Source organism: Notamacropus eugenii, chromosome 4, assembly GCF_028372415.1.
Source record: "Notamacropus eugenii isolate mMacEug1 chromosome 4, mMacEug1.pri_v2, whole genome shotgun sequence".
Lineage (NCBI taxonomy): Eukaryota > Metazoa > Chordata > Mammalia > Diprotodontia > Macropodidae > Notamacropus > Notamacropus eugenii.
The window spans coordinates 78,453,090-78,469,330 of record NC_092875.1 but is presented as its reverse complement, the minus strand read 5'-3'; the positions used below and the strand labels follow the sequence as shown (position 1 = coordinate 78,469,330).

The following is a 16,241-nucleotide window of genomic DNA, read 5'->3' as shown; positions in this document are numbered from 1 at the left end:
GCTGGGCGGGGCATGCTGGGAAAAAACAAGGAGGGAGGGAAGGAGACTTGGGGTGAAAGGTGGCGAGGGCGGAGGTCCCCGCCGACTGCCGGATGATCTCGGACTTCTGATCTCTGGAGATCGGGCCAGAACTATCAGTGACGCCAGGGGGAAAAGATAGGGGGATTTTTCATTCATTTCTATCTTTTCAGCAATAAGTCACTCCGCTACCAAGATGGCGCCCGCAGCCGCCATTAAGCGCGAGACCCTGGCTTTGACGGTCCTACCCAAGATGGCTGTTTTAGCTTGAGATTCCTTCCTTTCCGCCACTCTCAACATGGCTGTCAGAGTGGTCGTCACCGCCCCTCTTCCGGGAAGTCGTGATTGGACAGTAGACCGGAAGTTCTGCGATTTCTTGCTTCCGCTTCCTGTTCCTGGCTGGAGCCCGATCGGGCGTGTGCTGGGAAGCAGGGGGTGGGCGAGAGTGACTTCTGGCTCTGACCCCGCGTAGGTTTACGGGCGGGGTGGCTGGGTGGAAGGCTGATGAGGGCCTACATTTGTGGTGAATGGCCTACCTTGCGTGCGGGGAGTGGGAGGGGCTTCCTTTGGCTGAGAGATCAGGACTCCCACTGGTTGGGAGGGAGTGATGAGGGACTCCGGTTGACCGGGAGCAGGCCGAGGGGCTCTCCGTGACTGGGAGGGGGATGGGAGTCCCCATTGGCCGAGAGCGGGATGAGAGGGGCTCCCATTGGCCAAGAAGTCGGTGGGCCCCATTGGCCGGGATGGTCGGCTTTGTGATTGTTACTGCACTTTGAAGGGTGAGAACAGGCGTCTCTTTCCTTAGGCCCTCACCTTCTCCCACGTGTTTTTCTTCCTACCCTCCAAGTCGCTGCTGCTTCCAGTACCCAGCACCATGCTTCTGCCGCCTTTGCTGCTGCTCCTAAGCGTTGCCACTGCTGCAGTGGAAGTCAAAAGGCCTCGGGGGGTCTCTCTTACCAGTGAGTTCTTCGGCCGAGGCCAGAGGCTGGAATTGGGAGGAGACCCCCTGGAGCCTCTAGCAGCCTCCTGAAGTCAGTGGAACCGGGGGTTGGGGGCGGAACAAAACCTGACTCTGTTGGGCACTGCCTGAATTTCCCATTCCCGGGTGGGGGGAGAATCCTATGTTTGCGTTTCCAAGCTATAAGGAAGTGACCTCTGGGTTAGTACTTGTGCATAAAGTTACTGCATTGATCCAGGGGAGACTGTTAGAAACCTTTTGTAGTCAGTTGAGCTTCATTGAGTTCACTGATCTTAAGTGGGTGGGAAACTAAAGTTACTTTTCCTTACCTTCAGATCATCATTTCTATGACAAATCTAAGCCCTTCACCTGCCTGGATGGGTCCTCCACTATCCCCTTTGATCAAGTAAATGATGACTACTGTGATTGTCCGGATGGTTCTGATGAACCAGGTGAGAATTGAGGGAGGAGGGTAGAAGGGGCAAGAAGAGTGTTTCCTGTGTGGGCCCGTGTACGTCTTCGAGTGGGAGGGAAATGGCTATATATCATCTGAGAAAGGGGCTCCACTCGGTCTTCTTCTTTTCCTTGTCTCTTGACTCTTTGTGTTTGTACTTGTCTTAGTCAGTCTTTTGGTCTCTATCTGTTGGGACAGTCCCTATGGCTGTGAGTCTGACTGTCTCCTTCTTTCTGTTCCTCTGTTTATTTCTCCATCTGTGTATATGATGCATCTTTCTTTCTTTTTTCTGCCCATTCATTTCAGCATCTGTTCTTGCCTCCCTTCTGTTTGTATTGGCCTATCTATTTGTCTCTGCATCTCTTTACATATGCCCATCTTTGTGTATCTGTGTGTCTGTCTCTCTGTTTGCATCCATTCATCTGCCTCTGTGTGTCTGTCCACTCGTGTTCATCCCTCTGGGTTTTTCTGTTGCTGTTAACGTATATGTCTATGAAGATATCTTCCTACCTGTCTATTTTTGTGTCTACCTGTTTCTTTTCTTTTTTGTCTGCATTTGAGTCGGTTTTTGTCTGTGCATCTATTTCTTAATCTGCATCTTCCTGTCTGTGTCCAACCATATGCATCTCTGTCCATTTGTCCACCCCTCTGTCTATATCCTTTGAGCAGCCCATGTCCATCTGTCCATGTGTCTCTATAGTTTTCTATGTGTATCCCTGTGGGTCTGTCTGCCAGTTTGTCTCTATCTGTGTATCCATCTGGGTTTGTCAGTTTGCATCTGTGTGTCTAGTCAACAGGGATTTATTAAATATCTACTACGTGAGCCAGGCTAAATGTTAACAAATACAAAGAAGGCAAAAAAACCCCAACAAAAAACAGTCCCTGCTCTCAAGATGCTCATGGTCCAGTAGAGGAGACAAAGTGCAAACTACTCCAGCTGAGATTTGGAAGAAGCCACAAGGTAGGCCTGAGGGTGAAGAGAATTCCAGGTATGAGAGACAGCCAGTGAAAATGCCTGAAGAGTTTTATTTGAGTAACAGCAAAAAGGAAGGCAGTGTCGCTGGATTGCAGAGTGTGGGTCAGGTAAATGTAAGAAGACTGGAAAAATAGATGCCAGGTTATGAAGGGCTTTAAAAACCAAATAGAGGATTTTATTGTTGATCCTGAAGGCAGTTTGTACTTTGATTTCCATGCTTGTCTCTCCATCCCCATGTCTCTGTGTCTTTCTACGTCTGTTTCTTTCTCTTCTGTGTCTATATTTGCGATTCCATGTGTATCCATCTCCATACACCTTTCTTTGTACCTCCCTCGGTTTCCCTTTGTCTCTCCATCCTCTCATCCCCTCACCTGTGCATATTGCTTAATTTTTCACCTTGGATCAGTATATTTCAGTAGGATGTAGTAAATAACTTCTCCCTTTCGCTGTGACTGTCAGGGACGGCTGCCTGCCCAGAGGGACGCTTTCACTGTACCAATGCTGGCTACAAGCCCCATTACATCCCCTCAAGCCGTGTCAATGATGGAATCTGTGGTAAGACTACTTTCAAAGCTGTCTGCCTAGAGCCAGGGCTAGGACAAGCATCCTGGTACCAGATCCGGTCTCAACGGCTACTCTGCTCCCTTCCCTTAGATTGCTGTGATGCTACAGATGAGTACAATAGTGGTGTCATCTGTGAGAACACATGCAGGTAAATGGTTGGGCGGTTAGGGGGAGATTCATCTGCCACCAACTCCCTTCTCCCTTCGAGGTTCCCAGTCTCAAGTGTGGACTTAGGTCCTCAAGCATACGCAGACTGGGCCTGGCACATTTGTCATTCTCTCCCCATATTCAGGGTTCCTCAAAGCCAGGCTAGAACCCACCACTTTTGGTGGATGGGGAGTCAGGAAACCCCATTGGAATGCTCTGAGAGGTTTGGTTCTACGAATTTTGCTTTCCCTTAACCCTTGTATGCTTCCTCCCTATCCACATTGGCTGCCCACCCAGGGAAATGGGCAGGAAGGAGAAGGAGACTTTGGAACAGATGGCAGAAGTTGCCCGTGAGGGTTTCCGGCTCAAGAAGATCTTGATTGAAGAAGGAAAGAAGGGCCAGGAGGAAAAGCGGGTGAGGCAGGGGGGTCTTTCTACCTTGCCCCATAAGGATTGCCCCACTTTGGAGAAAGGGTAGGGTTTAAGTGTGACTCTTCAGTCCTTGGTATCTCTGAGCATGTGTCCTTGCCTGTGAAGTGAGAGAGTTGGAAAAAATGATTTCCAAGGTCTCGTCCAGCTAATTCTAGTGATCCCTGATTTTATCAGGAGCCTAGATGTAGAGGGAGAGGATTAAGGATTATCTTTCTGATGGAAAGAAACTCTCTTGGGCTTCCTCTTCGTGTGATTTGTAAGAAGGTCTTGTTCTCCCTCCTAGACCCCTATTCCTATTGGTTCCTGTGTCCCCTTACTTGACCCCAAGGCTTGTGTCAGGCAAATAGAATTGTGTTAGAGATGAGCAGAAACAGGTGCCTTGATTCCTCTCTCCCTTCTCTTGCCTTTGATGAATTGAAGTCCTTGCAGCCCATCAGAGATGATGAATGTATATCTCCTTGCCCAGTTCACTTGGTGACTCTGCCCTACATCTGATTCTTTATTAAAGACATAGGAGACTCCCTTTCTCATCTGGATCCACTGGGTATCTGGCCAGTGGGAATGAGGCAGGAACAGTTCTCCTGGAGCAGGGTTGGCTCTCTGACCTTTGCCCAGCTGACTGAGGGTAGCATGTTGGTCATGAGGCAATGGAGAGAATGGGATTGGCAGGGGATAAGGAACTTGGAAATTTATCAGCTTGTAGTAGAAGAAGAATTTAACTTGGAACCAAGTGTCTGGGTCTGAGTTTTCTGTCCTACGCAGGTGACAGTGAACAAGACCTTTCCCCTTTTTGGCACTTAGTTTTTCCCTTGGTAGAATAAGGAGATTGCCTTAGGCTGAGTTGTTTAACCTTAGAGGCCATATATGGCCCTTTAGGGCCTCAAGTGTGACCCTTTGACTGAATCCAAATTTCACAGTACAAATCCTTTTATTAAGGGAGCTTGTTCTGTGAAGTTTGGATTCAGTCAAAGGGCCAGACTTGAGGCCCTAGAGGGTCACATGTGGTCTTAAGGCCACAGGTTCCCCACCCTGTCTTAGGTGATCCCTAAAGCCCGTTTTACCTATGCATTTATGATTGTAGTCCTTCCAGCCTTAGCTGCCTCCTTAGGCTGTTGGAATGGGAGGAATTAGCTGTTCTCACTCCCCTTGGGCTAGGCCTGGGGATTCTACCCCTGTCCACCCTGGCCCTGGAGCAGGAAGTGCTCAAGAACTTTCTCTCCTGCTCAACCAGAGCAGGCTCCTCAGTTTGCAAGAGTCAAAGAAAGCCCTGGAGGAGCAGGTGGCGATGCTGAGAGCTGTGAAGGAGGAAGCAGAGAAGCCTGAGAAAGAATTCAAGGAGCGGCATCACAGGCTGTGGGAAGGTGACCTCCCCTAAAACCATCTCTCCCAGCTCAAGAAAGAATGATGTTTATTATCATTAGTGTTATTGTTATTGGGCATTGTTCACCACACTAAGAACTGGTGCTGAGAGTGAGATTGGAGCTGGAAGAGTCTGGGAAGGGTCAGGAACATGGGTGGGACATGAACATTGAGGGGTGGAATTTGTTTAGAAAAGGGCATTCTAGGCAGAGATAAACAGGGCCAGGGCCTGGGGTGGAGGGGCAGTGGGAACGAGGGCCCCCTTGCCTTTCCATTCTCCCTGGCTTTGAGAACAGTCCTAGCTCTCATTGGAGTAATGGAGCTGGTTGTGTGTGAACAGAGCAGCAGGCAGCAGCCAGGGCTGCTCGGGACCAGGAGCAAGCTGCCAGCGCTTTCCAGGAGCTGGATGACAACACCGATGGAGTGTGAGTCCTGTGGGCTGTGGAGGGAAGAGCATTTTACAGAGGTTGGGCTCAGACTTCTGTCTCTCTACACCCTGCCCCGCCTCCACCGTCCCGACCTAGGGAGAGGGCCCCCGGGGAGACCTGCTCATCTCAGACAGCCTTTGATTAGCTGAGATGTTTTTAGCCTTGAGTTTGGCTCTCCTCCTTTGGTATTTAATAGTAATGCCAAAAGATTGACTGCAGACAGGGAAGGGAACTTGGGTACGGGCTTGACGATGTCATGTGTTCTTGACTCTCCCTATTCTCCCTAAGTAAGATAATCGTAACAGGATCATAGATTTAGAGCTAGAAAGAAAGGGACTTTAAAGGTGACCTAGTCCAACTTGGGCATTTTACAGATGCAGAACTCTGAGGCCCAGAGAGGTTAATTGATTTGCCTGGGGTCATAAGAGCTACTAAGAGTCTAAAGCAGGATTTGAACTCAGGGTTTTCCTGACTGTTAAGTCTTACTTCTGTTCAAGATGCAGTACTGCCTGACTTCTGAGTTGATTTGATGCTGAGGAAGAAATGTTATATTCTAATTCTATGGGTACAGGGTCATGCTTTAGGAAAGTGGTTTATTCCCCTCTCTACATGCTAAGTAAGTCCTTACCACTTTCCAGTAAGATGGCCACTTCTATGATAAGCCCCTCCCTCAGCCTGTCTCTCTTTCCAGGATTTCAGTGGCTGAGCTTCAGACTCACCCAGAACTGGACCCAGATGGTGATGGGGCTTTGTCAGAGGCAGAAGCCCAGGTAATGGGGTCCTCACCCCACTAACTAGCCCAACAGTGTTTGCTCACCAACCCCCAGCCAGCGTTTCCCAAGGATCAGGTGAAGTTGGGAGATGGGAGGTAAAGACTAGCTAATGCCCTACTCTGAGCTGGCCCCTGGCCACACTTCCTCTTATAGATGGTAGGGCCAAATCTTGTGAGGTCCTTTAGTGGAAACCACCTTGACAGCTACTGGCCCAAAGCCTGGGCAATACTGTTTCCTCTAATCTCATACCTCCTTATGGGTGACTATGGGCAGCTCTGCTGGGGTTGACTAGAAGCACCTTCCTGGTTTGGTGATTGTCTTCCCTTAAGGACCAGCTGGGTAACTGAACATCCACCCAGGACTGGGGAGATGCAGACATGCAGGTCCTGCCTACTCTATTGTGGCTGGGCCTAAGGGAGAGATGCACACCCTGGTAATGATGGGGCTCAGGTGGGAGCCCTGTGTTCCTTGTGTGACGTGCACACACATGCCTGCTTACCCCCAAGGGTTCACTAAGTGGTGGTGGGTGGGCAGATGGAGCTTTCTCTTCTTGCCTCTGAAGCCTCTTCCAGAAGATACCAGGGGAGGGGGAAGCTTCCCTGGGTAGGCACTGTCAGCAGGGGCCAGTGCCAGGGCAGGGAGCTCCTCCAGGACGTGCCCAATTTTGTGTGAGGAGCAATTTCAGCCTCTCCCACCAGCCCATCTTGGGCCAGGACTTCTCTTGTCTTCCTATCATCCTTGGCTCCACGACCTAAATAAGAGTCACCCAGGGGTCCTGAAGGTCAATGATAGAGGCTGAAAGGAGAGAGGGGGCAGAGGGTGCTACAGGCCTCCCTTCCTCTGAGCAGTGCCATCCTCTACCCTATGCCTTCTCCCTGGCTCTAGTTCCAAATCACCATAACTGTGTGACCTTGGTTGAGTAACATAACTTCTTTTGGCCTGTTTTCCCATCTGTGAAATGGGAATACCGAGACTTGCATGCCCTACTTCCCAGCAGGGTTTTAAGGAAAGCCCTTCGAAGCCTTTAGCACTGTCAGAGTAGGTGCTGCTCTCGTCCTGTGCTCCAGGCTCTGCTAGGAGAGACCTTGCAGGTGGATGCCGCCAGTTTCCGAGATAGCCTGTGGGCCGCCATCAAGGATAAATACCAGCAGGAGGTGAGTAGCCTGGGCCAGGCAGCCAAGGAGGCATGGGTGGAGTGTGGGGGTGGACTGTAGCCAGCAGGGGGAGACAGTAGCACATGTGGCCAAGCTGAGCCAGACCCAAAGGGACTCTGACCTCACAAAGGATCTGCAGGCCTTGGGAGGGGAGGCAGGAAAGTAGGCAGAGCAGGGGCTAAGATTTCGTTCCCTGGAGCCCATCCATCCCAACCAGCTGGGCCCAGGGGCAGCAGCAGATGCTGCCATTCCTGATTAACAAGGCAGCTGCCACCCTTCCTCCTCCCCACCCACTGCCCAAGCCTTTGGTCACAGAGGCAGTCCCTTCCCCTTCATCCCCAAGTGAGCCCTCATCTGACAAGGGCTATGCTCCCTTCCACTCTCCAGTGACTCTGCCTATCCCATTCTCATTCCTCAAGGTCTTTCCCTAACTTAGGGACTTTCTTAACCTAAAAGAGCAAGCGATTAAGGGGAGGATCTGAACCCACGGGCACAAATGACAAGGGGTGCTGGGATTGAAGGGGGGGGCGATCTCCAGCTCTGGCAATGGGAAGGAGAAAGCGTGGCCTCCATCCTCCATGTGTCTTGACTGTACTGCTTCCTAGTCACTGCCCACTGTGCCACCTCTTCCTGAGGCCACAACGGAAATGATGCTGGATGTCCCAGAAGAGCCATCCCCAGCAGAGGATGAAGATGAAGGTCCTGGATTGGAGGAAGAAACAGAGGAGGATGAAGAGGATGAAGAGGAGAGCCCTGAAGATGATAAAGTAGGGAGGATGAGTGGGGGCAAGCCTGGCTTCTGGAGGGGTGCAGGGGCCAGAAGTGGAGATGGACACTGGCTGGCTTCCTAGAATTCCATTAAGAAATGGCAGTCTCTAAAACTACCCAGGCAGGGAAAGGCAGGACCATATCTTCTACAGGGCCCAGGGGAATGACTTAAAAGGGATGGTGCTCCCTGGTGCCAGGGGAGGGCTGTTATTGGCTCTGCCTGCTCTTGCCCTCCCCCTAGCCCAGCCTGGATCAGTCTTTGTTTGGGCTCAGGGCCTGGGGACGGGGAGCCCATGCAGTTCGGACAAAGGCTCTCTTGGGGGAGAGGTACTAGGGCAGGCCAGGAGTGCATAGCCCAAGTGGTAAGGCTAGGGGCATGAGGCCCATGGGCAGGGAGCCAGGGGTTTGGGCTCACCTTGTCAATCACCTCTTCCCCTAGGAGCCCTTGCCCCCACAGCCAGGAAAGGTGGATGAGGAGGTGGAGAAGGACAAGATGCCTCCATATGATGAGAAAACCCAGGCCTATATTGATGGTATGTGGTAAGGTCTTCAGGGGAGGGGAACATTTGGAGCTGACCTTAGTCTGGGGCATTTTTTGTCAGTCAGGACATCCCATAGCCTTTAGGTAATGCTTAGGCTTATGGTTTGCCCCCTACCACAGGGGGTCTTCCCTTCCTTCAGGGCCTCATCTAGTATGGAAGTTCTAGACCTAGGGTATTTCCCCTTTCCATGGACTTCACTTACTGTTTGTCTAGAAAACATTGGCTATCCACTGCATACAAATCTATGCCCATACAAGAGGTGGGCCCTCCTCTCAGGAAGCCTAACTTCCGGTTCTGTTCCTGCATGAAAAGTTAGCTCCTCTTTCAGGCATTGATGCCTGTTCTGTATTCAGGGAGTGGATTTGACAGGCACATCTGGAGGAGCTTGGAAGGGGTGGAGGAGAGATTTCTGGGAGTTTCCTGGAAGAGGTGGGCCTTGAATTTCAGTCTTAGAGGATTTGGCAGAAAGTGAGGGCATTTGCAGGCCAAGAGGCAGAAAGGAGGCTTCCTGCTGTGCTCAACAGGGATGAGGGGGCCTGTGGCCAGGCCTTGGAGGGCCTTGAGCCGGAGGCTGAGGATTTGAGTAGTTAGGGCATCACTATAGGGGTTTTCAGGAAGGGGGTGATGTCAAAGTGGTGCTTGGGAAGATGAAAATTACAGCGTCATTGGCTGTCTGAGCTGGGAGGCAGGGAACCTTAAAACACAGGATTTTGGTAGGGTGGGAAGGACCTTAGCAGTGCCCTGGACATTTTACAGGAGGCAAGAAGGCCCAGAGAGAAAGTAGCTTGTCACACAGTGAATTCATGGCAAAGGCAGGACTAGAAAGGCTTCGTGCTCCTGGTCCAAAGCTCTTTGTTTCATTCTGTTGGGACATGAGGTGATGAATGCTTGGGACTGACTGATTGCCAGTCTCCTTGGCTAGGCTGGCAGGTCTACAAGTTGGTTAGGATTATTGCCGCCCTTTCTGAATGTGGCCAGGAAGTGACTTGGATCTTTCTGGGGGGCTTGTCTTTTGGAGTAGGAAGTGAGGAATTGAGGAATGGGCCTCCTACTGCCCCAGGTTGACTTTTTGGAAAGTACTGGGTCCAGTCTAAGCTTCATGTATAACCTCAGGGAGGTCCAGAGGGGAGGAATCAGTGGGGAAGTGGAAAGATTGACCAGCTGTCCATGAGGACAATCATCCTTAAATGTATTAGATAGTACTGTACCATGGAACTTGGAACCAAGACTGTAGACACTCTCCCTGAGGTTGGGAAGTACATCTTCCTTACATAGAGTCCCAAGTGAAATTTACCCAGGAAAATCAGAAGGCAGGAATAGGTGAGCATGTCTGTACGGGATATCCTTCCAGGCTGAGGACACCCACGCCTGGTCTTGTGGTCCTAACTAGGCCTCTGATTTCCTTCCACAGCAATTCTACCTCCTGTAGCTAAGAAGCTGCCATCTTTTTGCTTTCTCAGAAAGTGCTGGCACTGACCCCCAGAACGCTGACCTGGCAGTGAGGCTATCCCCTTATAATTTCCCTCTAGGCCCAGCCCATCAAAAGGGAACCACCAGCACCAAGCTCAGGGTGTGAGGGTGCCTCAGATTGGACCTGGGTGGTGTTCAGCCCTGATTCTAACTTTTTCCACTACTTAGTAACTTTGTGACCTGAGACAAGTCATTGCCCTTACAGTTGAGGGTATTGTCCTGGCTGGCTCCTAGAGCCCCTTAGAGATACACAGGAAGCAGTGTGCTTAGGAAGGTGTGTCTGTGTGTGTGTGTCTCTTGTTCCTGCATCACCTGCCCTTGGTGTATCCCAAGTGCCTGATCTGCAAATGCCCATATATGCTGCCCCAAGGCTGGAGAGCCTTCAGTAGGTTGGAGGACAGTGATGCTGGGACAGATGTATGCAGTGAAGCAGTCAGACCAGTCTCTAAGACTTCTCTGGGAAGGAAGGAAGTCATTGGGGAGAACACTGCTTCTGCTTGCAGAGATGTCAAAACAGCTCTTTAATGCACCCAGATGCTGGGTGCCACCACTTGGGGAAGTGGGGGACTTCTTCTTGGCTGCTGGCCAGATCCAGGGTCTCCAGAAGTGAAGAAAGTTGTTGAGAGGAGCCCAGGGCCAGCCCAAAGGGGTTGGACCTGACCCTGGTTGTGTGTTGGGGAGCCTCTTAGGGGTGTGGCCTTAGTGTCCCCTATTCCCTTTTCCTGCCTCCCCATGGGCCACTGGGCTTGTTTGTGAGTCTCTACCAGGCACTCTGGCTCTAATAGTGGGTGAGGGAGGAGCCAGCAGGGTCCCTTGGGAGGCCTGCTAAGAACAGGCAGGGCAGAGAATTTTCAAGGCTTCCTTCTGAGAAGCCAGGATTGGCTAAGGTCCAGGCATTAGGTGTACCCCAGGTAGTAAGATGGCACCACCCCCAATGGGGCTTCTCACTTAGACTGATTTTCATGCATGCCTTGAGAGTGAAGGCCCTGTGCCAGTTGAAGCTGGGGCACTTGAGGGGGTGGTTCTGAGCAGGCCTTGATGCCTGAGGTCTAAACTACCACTCCCATGGGGGCAGGGGATGGGCTCTCCTGGAGCTGTAACTCAACCTAGAAGAAAGATCTTCAAGCTGAGGGTTTCTCTCAGCTCAGATGGTAGCTGAGGCTGTGGTGCCCTTAGCCAAGCCTCTTGTGAGCTGTCACACATGGTGGTTCCCAAGAGAGGGAGCTTGTAGGTGTGTGCATGGGTGCATAAGCATTGTGTGTGAGTGTGAGCATCGAGTTTTTGTGCATACGTGCTGTAATGTGTGCATGGGGCAAGTGGAGACCTGCCATCTTGCAGAAGGTGTGTTTGTGGATTTGGAAGTCAGCCTTTCTTTGGGGGGGGGCTCGTCCATGTGCACGTTGAGGGGGTTGACCATTGTCTGTGGTTCTGAGTGTCTTGTACCTGCAGCAGCCGCCTTTCCTGCTCACAGATGGTTTCTCAGATGGTAGTGGCTTCAGGGTCAGATCTAGAGTTAGAAAGGACCTTGGAGGTCCCTCAGGGCAGTGCTGTGATGTGCCCCAAGGTCACACAGTAGTGAGTGGCAGACCCACCATTTGAACTCCTGCCTTCTGACTCACTGTTGGGGGGGGAGGGGAAGGGTGTCTGTGTGTGTGGGGGCGGTGTGTGATGTGGGGAGCGGGGTTACACAGAAATCTCTAGATCCTGAGAGTGAGGAAGATGTCATGTGATTCTGTTGCCCAGGGAAGGGAAGAGTTAGGCCACTGGGGGTGAGGAGAAGCACAGGGCTGGTGGGTCTCACAGGAGGGCCATGGCTTTCACATAACTCTCATGCCGTGAGGCTCTGAGAGTACCAGGCCTTTTGCCTGAGATGAGGCCCTGTCCGGGTGGAAGGTGCCTGGGGCTCAGGGAGAGGACACTGCCTTTACTGTCCTGGATTAGGACCTTCTGGGAGTTAGGAAGCTTCCCAGTCTGATACACTAGGATGTTCCCTGGGTGCTGCCTTGTGGCACGGGGTAAGCACATTGTGGCCCCAAAAGACAGCTTCAGTGTTGGGGGAGGGGTCCCCAGCTGTGGGAGGTGAGCAAGTCCTGTTTGTCACTTGAATTTCCATGCTCCTTTGCTCTCTCTGGTGTCTTGGGATAGTAGAAAGAGCCCTGGGTTTGGAGTTCCAGGACCCATGTTCCAAACTTAGTTCTGCACCCAAGAACAGCTGTGTGATTTTGGACAAATGACCTGCCCCCTCTGGGCCTAAAATATGAGAGTGTAGTCACCACAGCCACATCTGGCAGGCCACTTGTTGTTGCTTAGCCCCTTCAGCTAACAATGGGATTTAAAAATGTAAAAACCCTTCTCCACTTACTGACCTTGTACCAGCTGCTCCCAGGAGCCTTCTGGGTCTGTGAGTGCCTCCCCCAAGATACTGAGTAGGGAGAAGGAGATGATACGATGTGAACGCCAGCCCACCATCTCTGGATATTTTGTGCCTTCCAGCGGCCCAAGAAGCCCGGGACCATTTTGAAGAAGCTGAAAAGTCATTGACGGAGATGGAGGAGTCCATCAGGTAGCTCCCTGGTCAGGGCCTTTTCCCTGGTGAAAGATGGAGTGGGAAGGCAGAATTTGGGGGGTGGGGAAGGAGCTCCTTAGAAATGCCTTAAGGAAATCTTAATTTCTCCTCCCCTTGTGAAAGATAGAGTTTGCCTTCCTTCTCCCTGTCACCAGGCCTGGGATGGAAAAGGAACAGAGACCCCTGTGCTGCCATCACAGGCCATGCCACTTTCTCTAGCTGTATGCCAGAGAGATGCAGACTGAGGCAGGATATGCCCTGGTAGACCTTACAGTCTTTTAGGGCTTGAGACGCAGATGCATGAAGCTTTGGTTCAGAAGGGTGTACATGAGTGACCACTGATGTCTGCAATCCTAGGGAGAGGGGGCTGTAGTCACTTAAGTCTTTTGATCCCCAGGAGGACTTCAGTATGAATTGGGGCTAAGCTGTTACCCTTGGGCTCTTAGCTCAATGAATTTAGCCTGAATGCTTTGCCCTTCCGATACCCATTTTTTCTTCGTGGTTCCCATGAGGCATTCCACCCTTCCACCAAACCATCCTCTGGGAAGTGGGGTGGGAAATAGCAGTCCCCTGTTATAGGTGGGGAAACTTGATCTCATCGTGCAGAAAGGGACTGTGGACAAAGTGGATGCTAGGTGATAGGACTCAGTACCCTTGTGGAGCTGTGATCAGACTCCACAGGGGGAGGAGGCACAGAGCTGGGGGGCAGGGGAGGGAGCAGAGACACACAGATAGACTCCACAGGAGGGATCCCCACAGAGTGCTGCCTTGAGACAAGGCATTACCAAAGGCCCTCCCAGGTGTTAGCTTAGCTAAGCTGCTGTGGAGAGGGGTGAGGGTAGCCTTGGTTACAAGGAGGTGCAGAGGTAGCTTCAGTAGTAAGGAGTCCTGTCCCTGATGATAGTAAAGGATGGTGGCTCCCTGGGGCCACCTGAGTCACACCTGGGGCTGGGAGGAGGGGAAGACAATGACTTGACCAGCTGAATTAGAACTCTGCTCATTATAGAGGACCAGGGGACCCAGAGGCCTAAGTAATATGTTCTGAATTTGGTGCTGGAGATCATAAAATTTAGGATTTGAAGGGCTTTTAAAAAGTAGCAGAAATGAACCTTCAGGCATGAAAAAACCCTAGACTTTGGAAGAGAGAGCTGCAAAAGATAGGTGTTTTACCAGTGAGGAAGCAGGACTAGGGAAGAGGGTGAAGGACCTGGCCAGGGCCATGCAGGAACAGCAGGGCCAGGATCTAAACCCAGGTTCTGACACCAGATCCGAGGTTCTGACACCAGATCCGGGCCTCTGACCCTTGTGTCTCGCTGATCATCATTTTGGCATCCTGACGCAAAGGTGCCATCTCATCCATCCTTCCTACTGTCCCACTGCAGGAACCTAGAGCAAGAGATGGCGCTGGACTTGGGTCCCAGTGGGGAATTTTCCTACCTGTTTGGACAGTGCTATGAGTTGTCCACCAACGAGTAAGTGCCTAGGGACTGGTAGCATCTCTGTACTGCACTTGAAGAGGAGGAGATACAAGGGAGAGAGACCCCAAGGGGGTCTTACAGGGCCCATGAAGGTGGGAGGGCAGTGGGGAGGCTGGAGTTCAGCAACATGGCAGGGGCCAGTGACCCTGAAGGTAGATTCTGAATCAGGGGCCTCCCTGGCCTTGGTGTGGAAGAAGAGAGGGAGAGCGGGGGACAAGGCCTTCTCTTTTCCTCCTGACACAGCACCCTGGCTATTTATACCTTGTCTCAGAGCCTGGAGTTGGGAGTAAAACCCGAAGAGGGGAGATTGTGTGTGCATGTGTGTGCGTGCGTGCGTGTGTACGCGTACCCAGATTCTAGAGATGTTGGGGAAAGCCTCACTACTCCAGAGGTGATGGAAAATGAGGATGCTTGCAGATATCCCCCCCTCCACACACAACCTTCAGAAAGGCAGGCCTAGGCTGTTTCCATGAAGGTTAGGTTGGCTGTTGCTCTGCTGCAGAACGTCTCAGCCTGGTATTTAGGCAGGCCTTCCACACCCCCACCTGGGCCACTAATGCGCCTTTCTGCCTGTGCAGGTATATTTATAGACTCTGTCCCTTCAACCGAGTCACCCAGAAACCTAACCATGGTGGTTCTGAGACCAACTTGGGGTGAGTGTCCTCCCTTCCCTCAGCTTTATCTCCCACTACCCTACTACCACCATGCCCCAGGACCCTCTTGCCTCCCACCTCCCCCACTTCCCTCACCCCTCTGTCTCTAGATCTTAGCCCATCTTCTCTCCCTGCAGCACGTGGGGGTCCTGGGATGCATCAGAGGAGGAGAAATTCCGCATCATGCATTATGAGCATGGCACAGGTTGCTGGCAAGGCCCCAATCGCTCTACCAAGGTGAGGGCTATGAGAGTTGAAACGGATGGGGGGGAGAGTCCCATTAGACCCTCTCCCCCACTGATACCCCTTGGATTTGGGGGTGATTGGGCTCTCTCAGGTGAAGCTGGTGTGTGGAAAGGAAACTGTTGTCACAAGTGCCACGGAGCCAAGCCGATGCGAGTACCTGATGGAGCTGGTGACTCCAGCTGCCTGCCAGGAACCACCCCCAGAGTCCCCAGGGGATCTTGACCATGATGAACTCTAAGCTTCCCAGGTGTGGCTGCCCTCCCCGACCCCATCCCCATCCCCATCCCCATCCCCATCTGGGAGGCCATGTGCTGGAGAAAAGCCCTGCCATTGAGAGTCAGAAGGTCTGTTCCTACTGATGTCTCTCTCAAAGGAGGTTGGGCAGGTCCCTAGACTGAGAGTTCCATTCTCTACACACTAATACCCTGGACTCTGGCTACTTCTTTCCCCAAGGCCTCCCTGTGTCTTCTTGCCCCGCCTGGGGCAGCTGCTTTCAGGGGTGTGGGATATAGGGGCCAACCCCTGTCCTGTAATCACCTTTCCCATTCTTTCCTGCAGAATCTCTGGAGAAGCTAATACCTCCAGGACCTGCACACACATTTTCCTCCTAAACCTGCCCCAGGATGTGAGCACCTGTCTACCATGGCTTTTGGGGGCCCAGTGCAGGGGGCTCTGCCCTCCTGAACCTTCCTCCTTGGAAGGCTCACGGTCTTGATGAAGAGAGTCTTTGTGTGGTCCCCCTGAAGATCACGAGGCTGCCTTTGATTGGTGAAGCCTCACCCATTCCCTCTGATCTAGTTGCTGAAGTGACTGGGACACTTTGCCTGCCCTCTCCCCCTCCTATGTTGGCAGCTCCACCCACTGATGGGTGACTTGATACCCTCTCACCCTGACCATGCTCTGGACCCAGCTGGTACAGCTTCTATGTAGCCAGTGAGCAAGACCTGCTCAGGTGGGAGATCCTGACCTCACTGTGATGTTGACACAATAAACTCAAATCCTTCCCCATGGCTCTATGATGACTCTCCTTATTCTCGATGCTGGAGGAGGGAGGAGGGAAGGATCCTGGGCCTCCCATTGCTGACAGGCCTTCCTTGTCAGGCAGCAGTGGACTGTATCTGGGTTCAGATTCTGCCTCAGACCCTTGGCAAATCACTTAGGCTCTCAGCTCTGGTTTCCTTCTCTGTAAAATGGTACTGCTAGAATGCACTTTATTGCAAAGCTTGATACAGAAATGCTGGCTGTTCTTACTATC

General features: G+C 52.0%; 1 protein-coding gene across 3 annotated transcripts; it reads left to right on the top strand.

Annotated features, from left to right (window-relative positions):
* The first annotated feature begins 301 nt into the window (after positions 1-301).
* On the top strand, positions 302-15,996 carry PRKCSH (PRKCSH beta subunit of glucosidase II). Of its 3 annotated transcripts, none has more exons than XM_072602286.1 (18): positions 302-463; positions 866-977; positions 1,312-1,428; positions 2,866-2,961; positions 3,061-3,118; positions 3,415-3,532; positions 4,781-4,910; positions 5,249-5,333; positions 6,028-6,106; positions 7,177-7,263; positions 7,869-8,030; positions 8,471-8,564; positions 12,537-12,606; positions 13,992-14,081; positions 14,666-14,740; positions 14,878-14,977; positions 15,078-15,233; positions 15,545-15,996. In XM_072602286.1, exons 1-17 carry the CDS (start codon positions 317-319, stop codon positions 15,222-15,224), a joined length of 1,767 nt encoding a protein of 588 aa, XP_072458387.1. In that variant the 5' UTR covers positions 302-316; the 3' UTR covers positions 15,225-15,233; positions 15,545-15,996. The 3 variants fall into 3 exon arrangements, with proteins under 3 accessions (XP_072458387.1, XP_072458384.1, XP_072458385.1); XM_072602283.1 differs by having other exon boundaries at positions 358-486; positions 824-977; XM_072602284.1 differs by having other exon boundaries at positions 396-486.
* Positions 15,997-16,241: the final 245 nt, after the last annotated feature.

Excerpts from the sequence above, each read along its gene's own strand:
- PRKCSH (XM_072602286.1), top strand. The coding sequence starts at position 317 with ATGGCTGTCAGAGTGGTCGTCACCGCCCCTCTTCCGGGAAGTCGTGAT. Across the intron at positions 5,334-6,027 it reads GATGACAACACCGATGGAGT|GATTTCAGTGGCTGAGCTTC; the intron begins GTGAGTCCTGTG and ends CTCTCTTTCCAG. Across the intron at positions 6,107-7,176 it reads TGTCAGAGGCAGAAGCCCAG|GCTCTGCTAGGAGAGACCTT; the intron begins GTAATGGGGTCC and ends CCTGTGCTCCAG.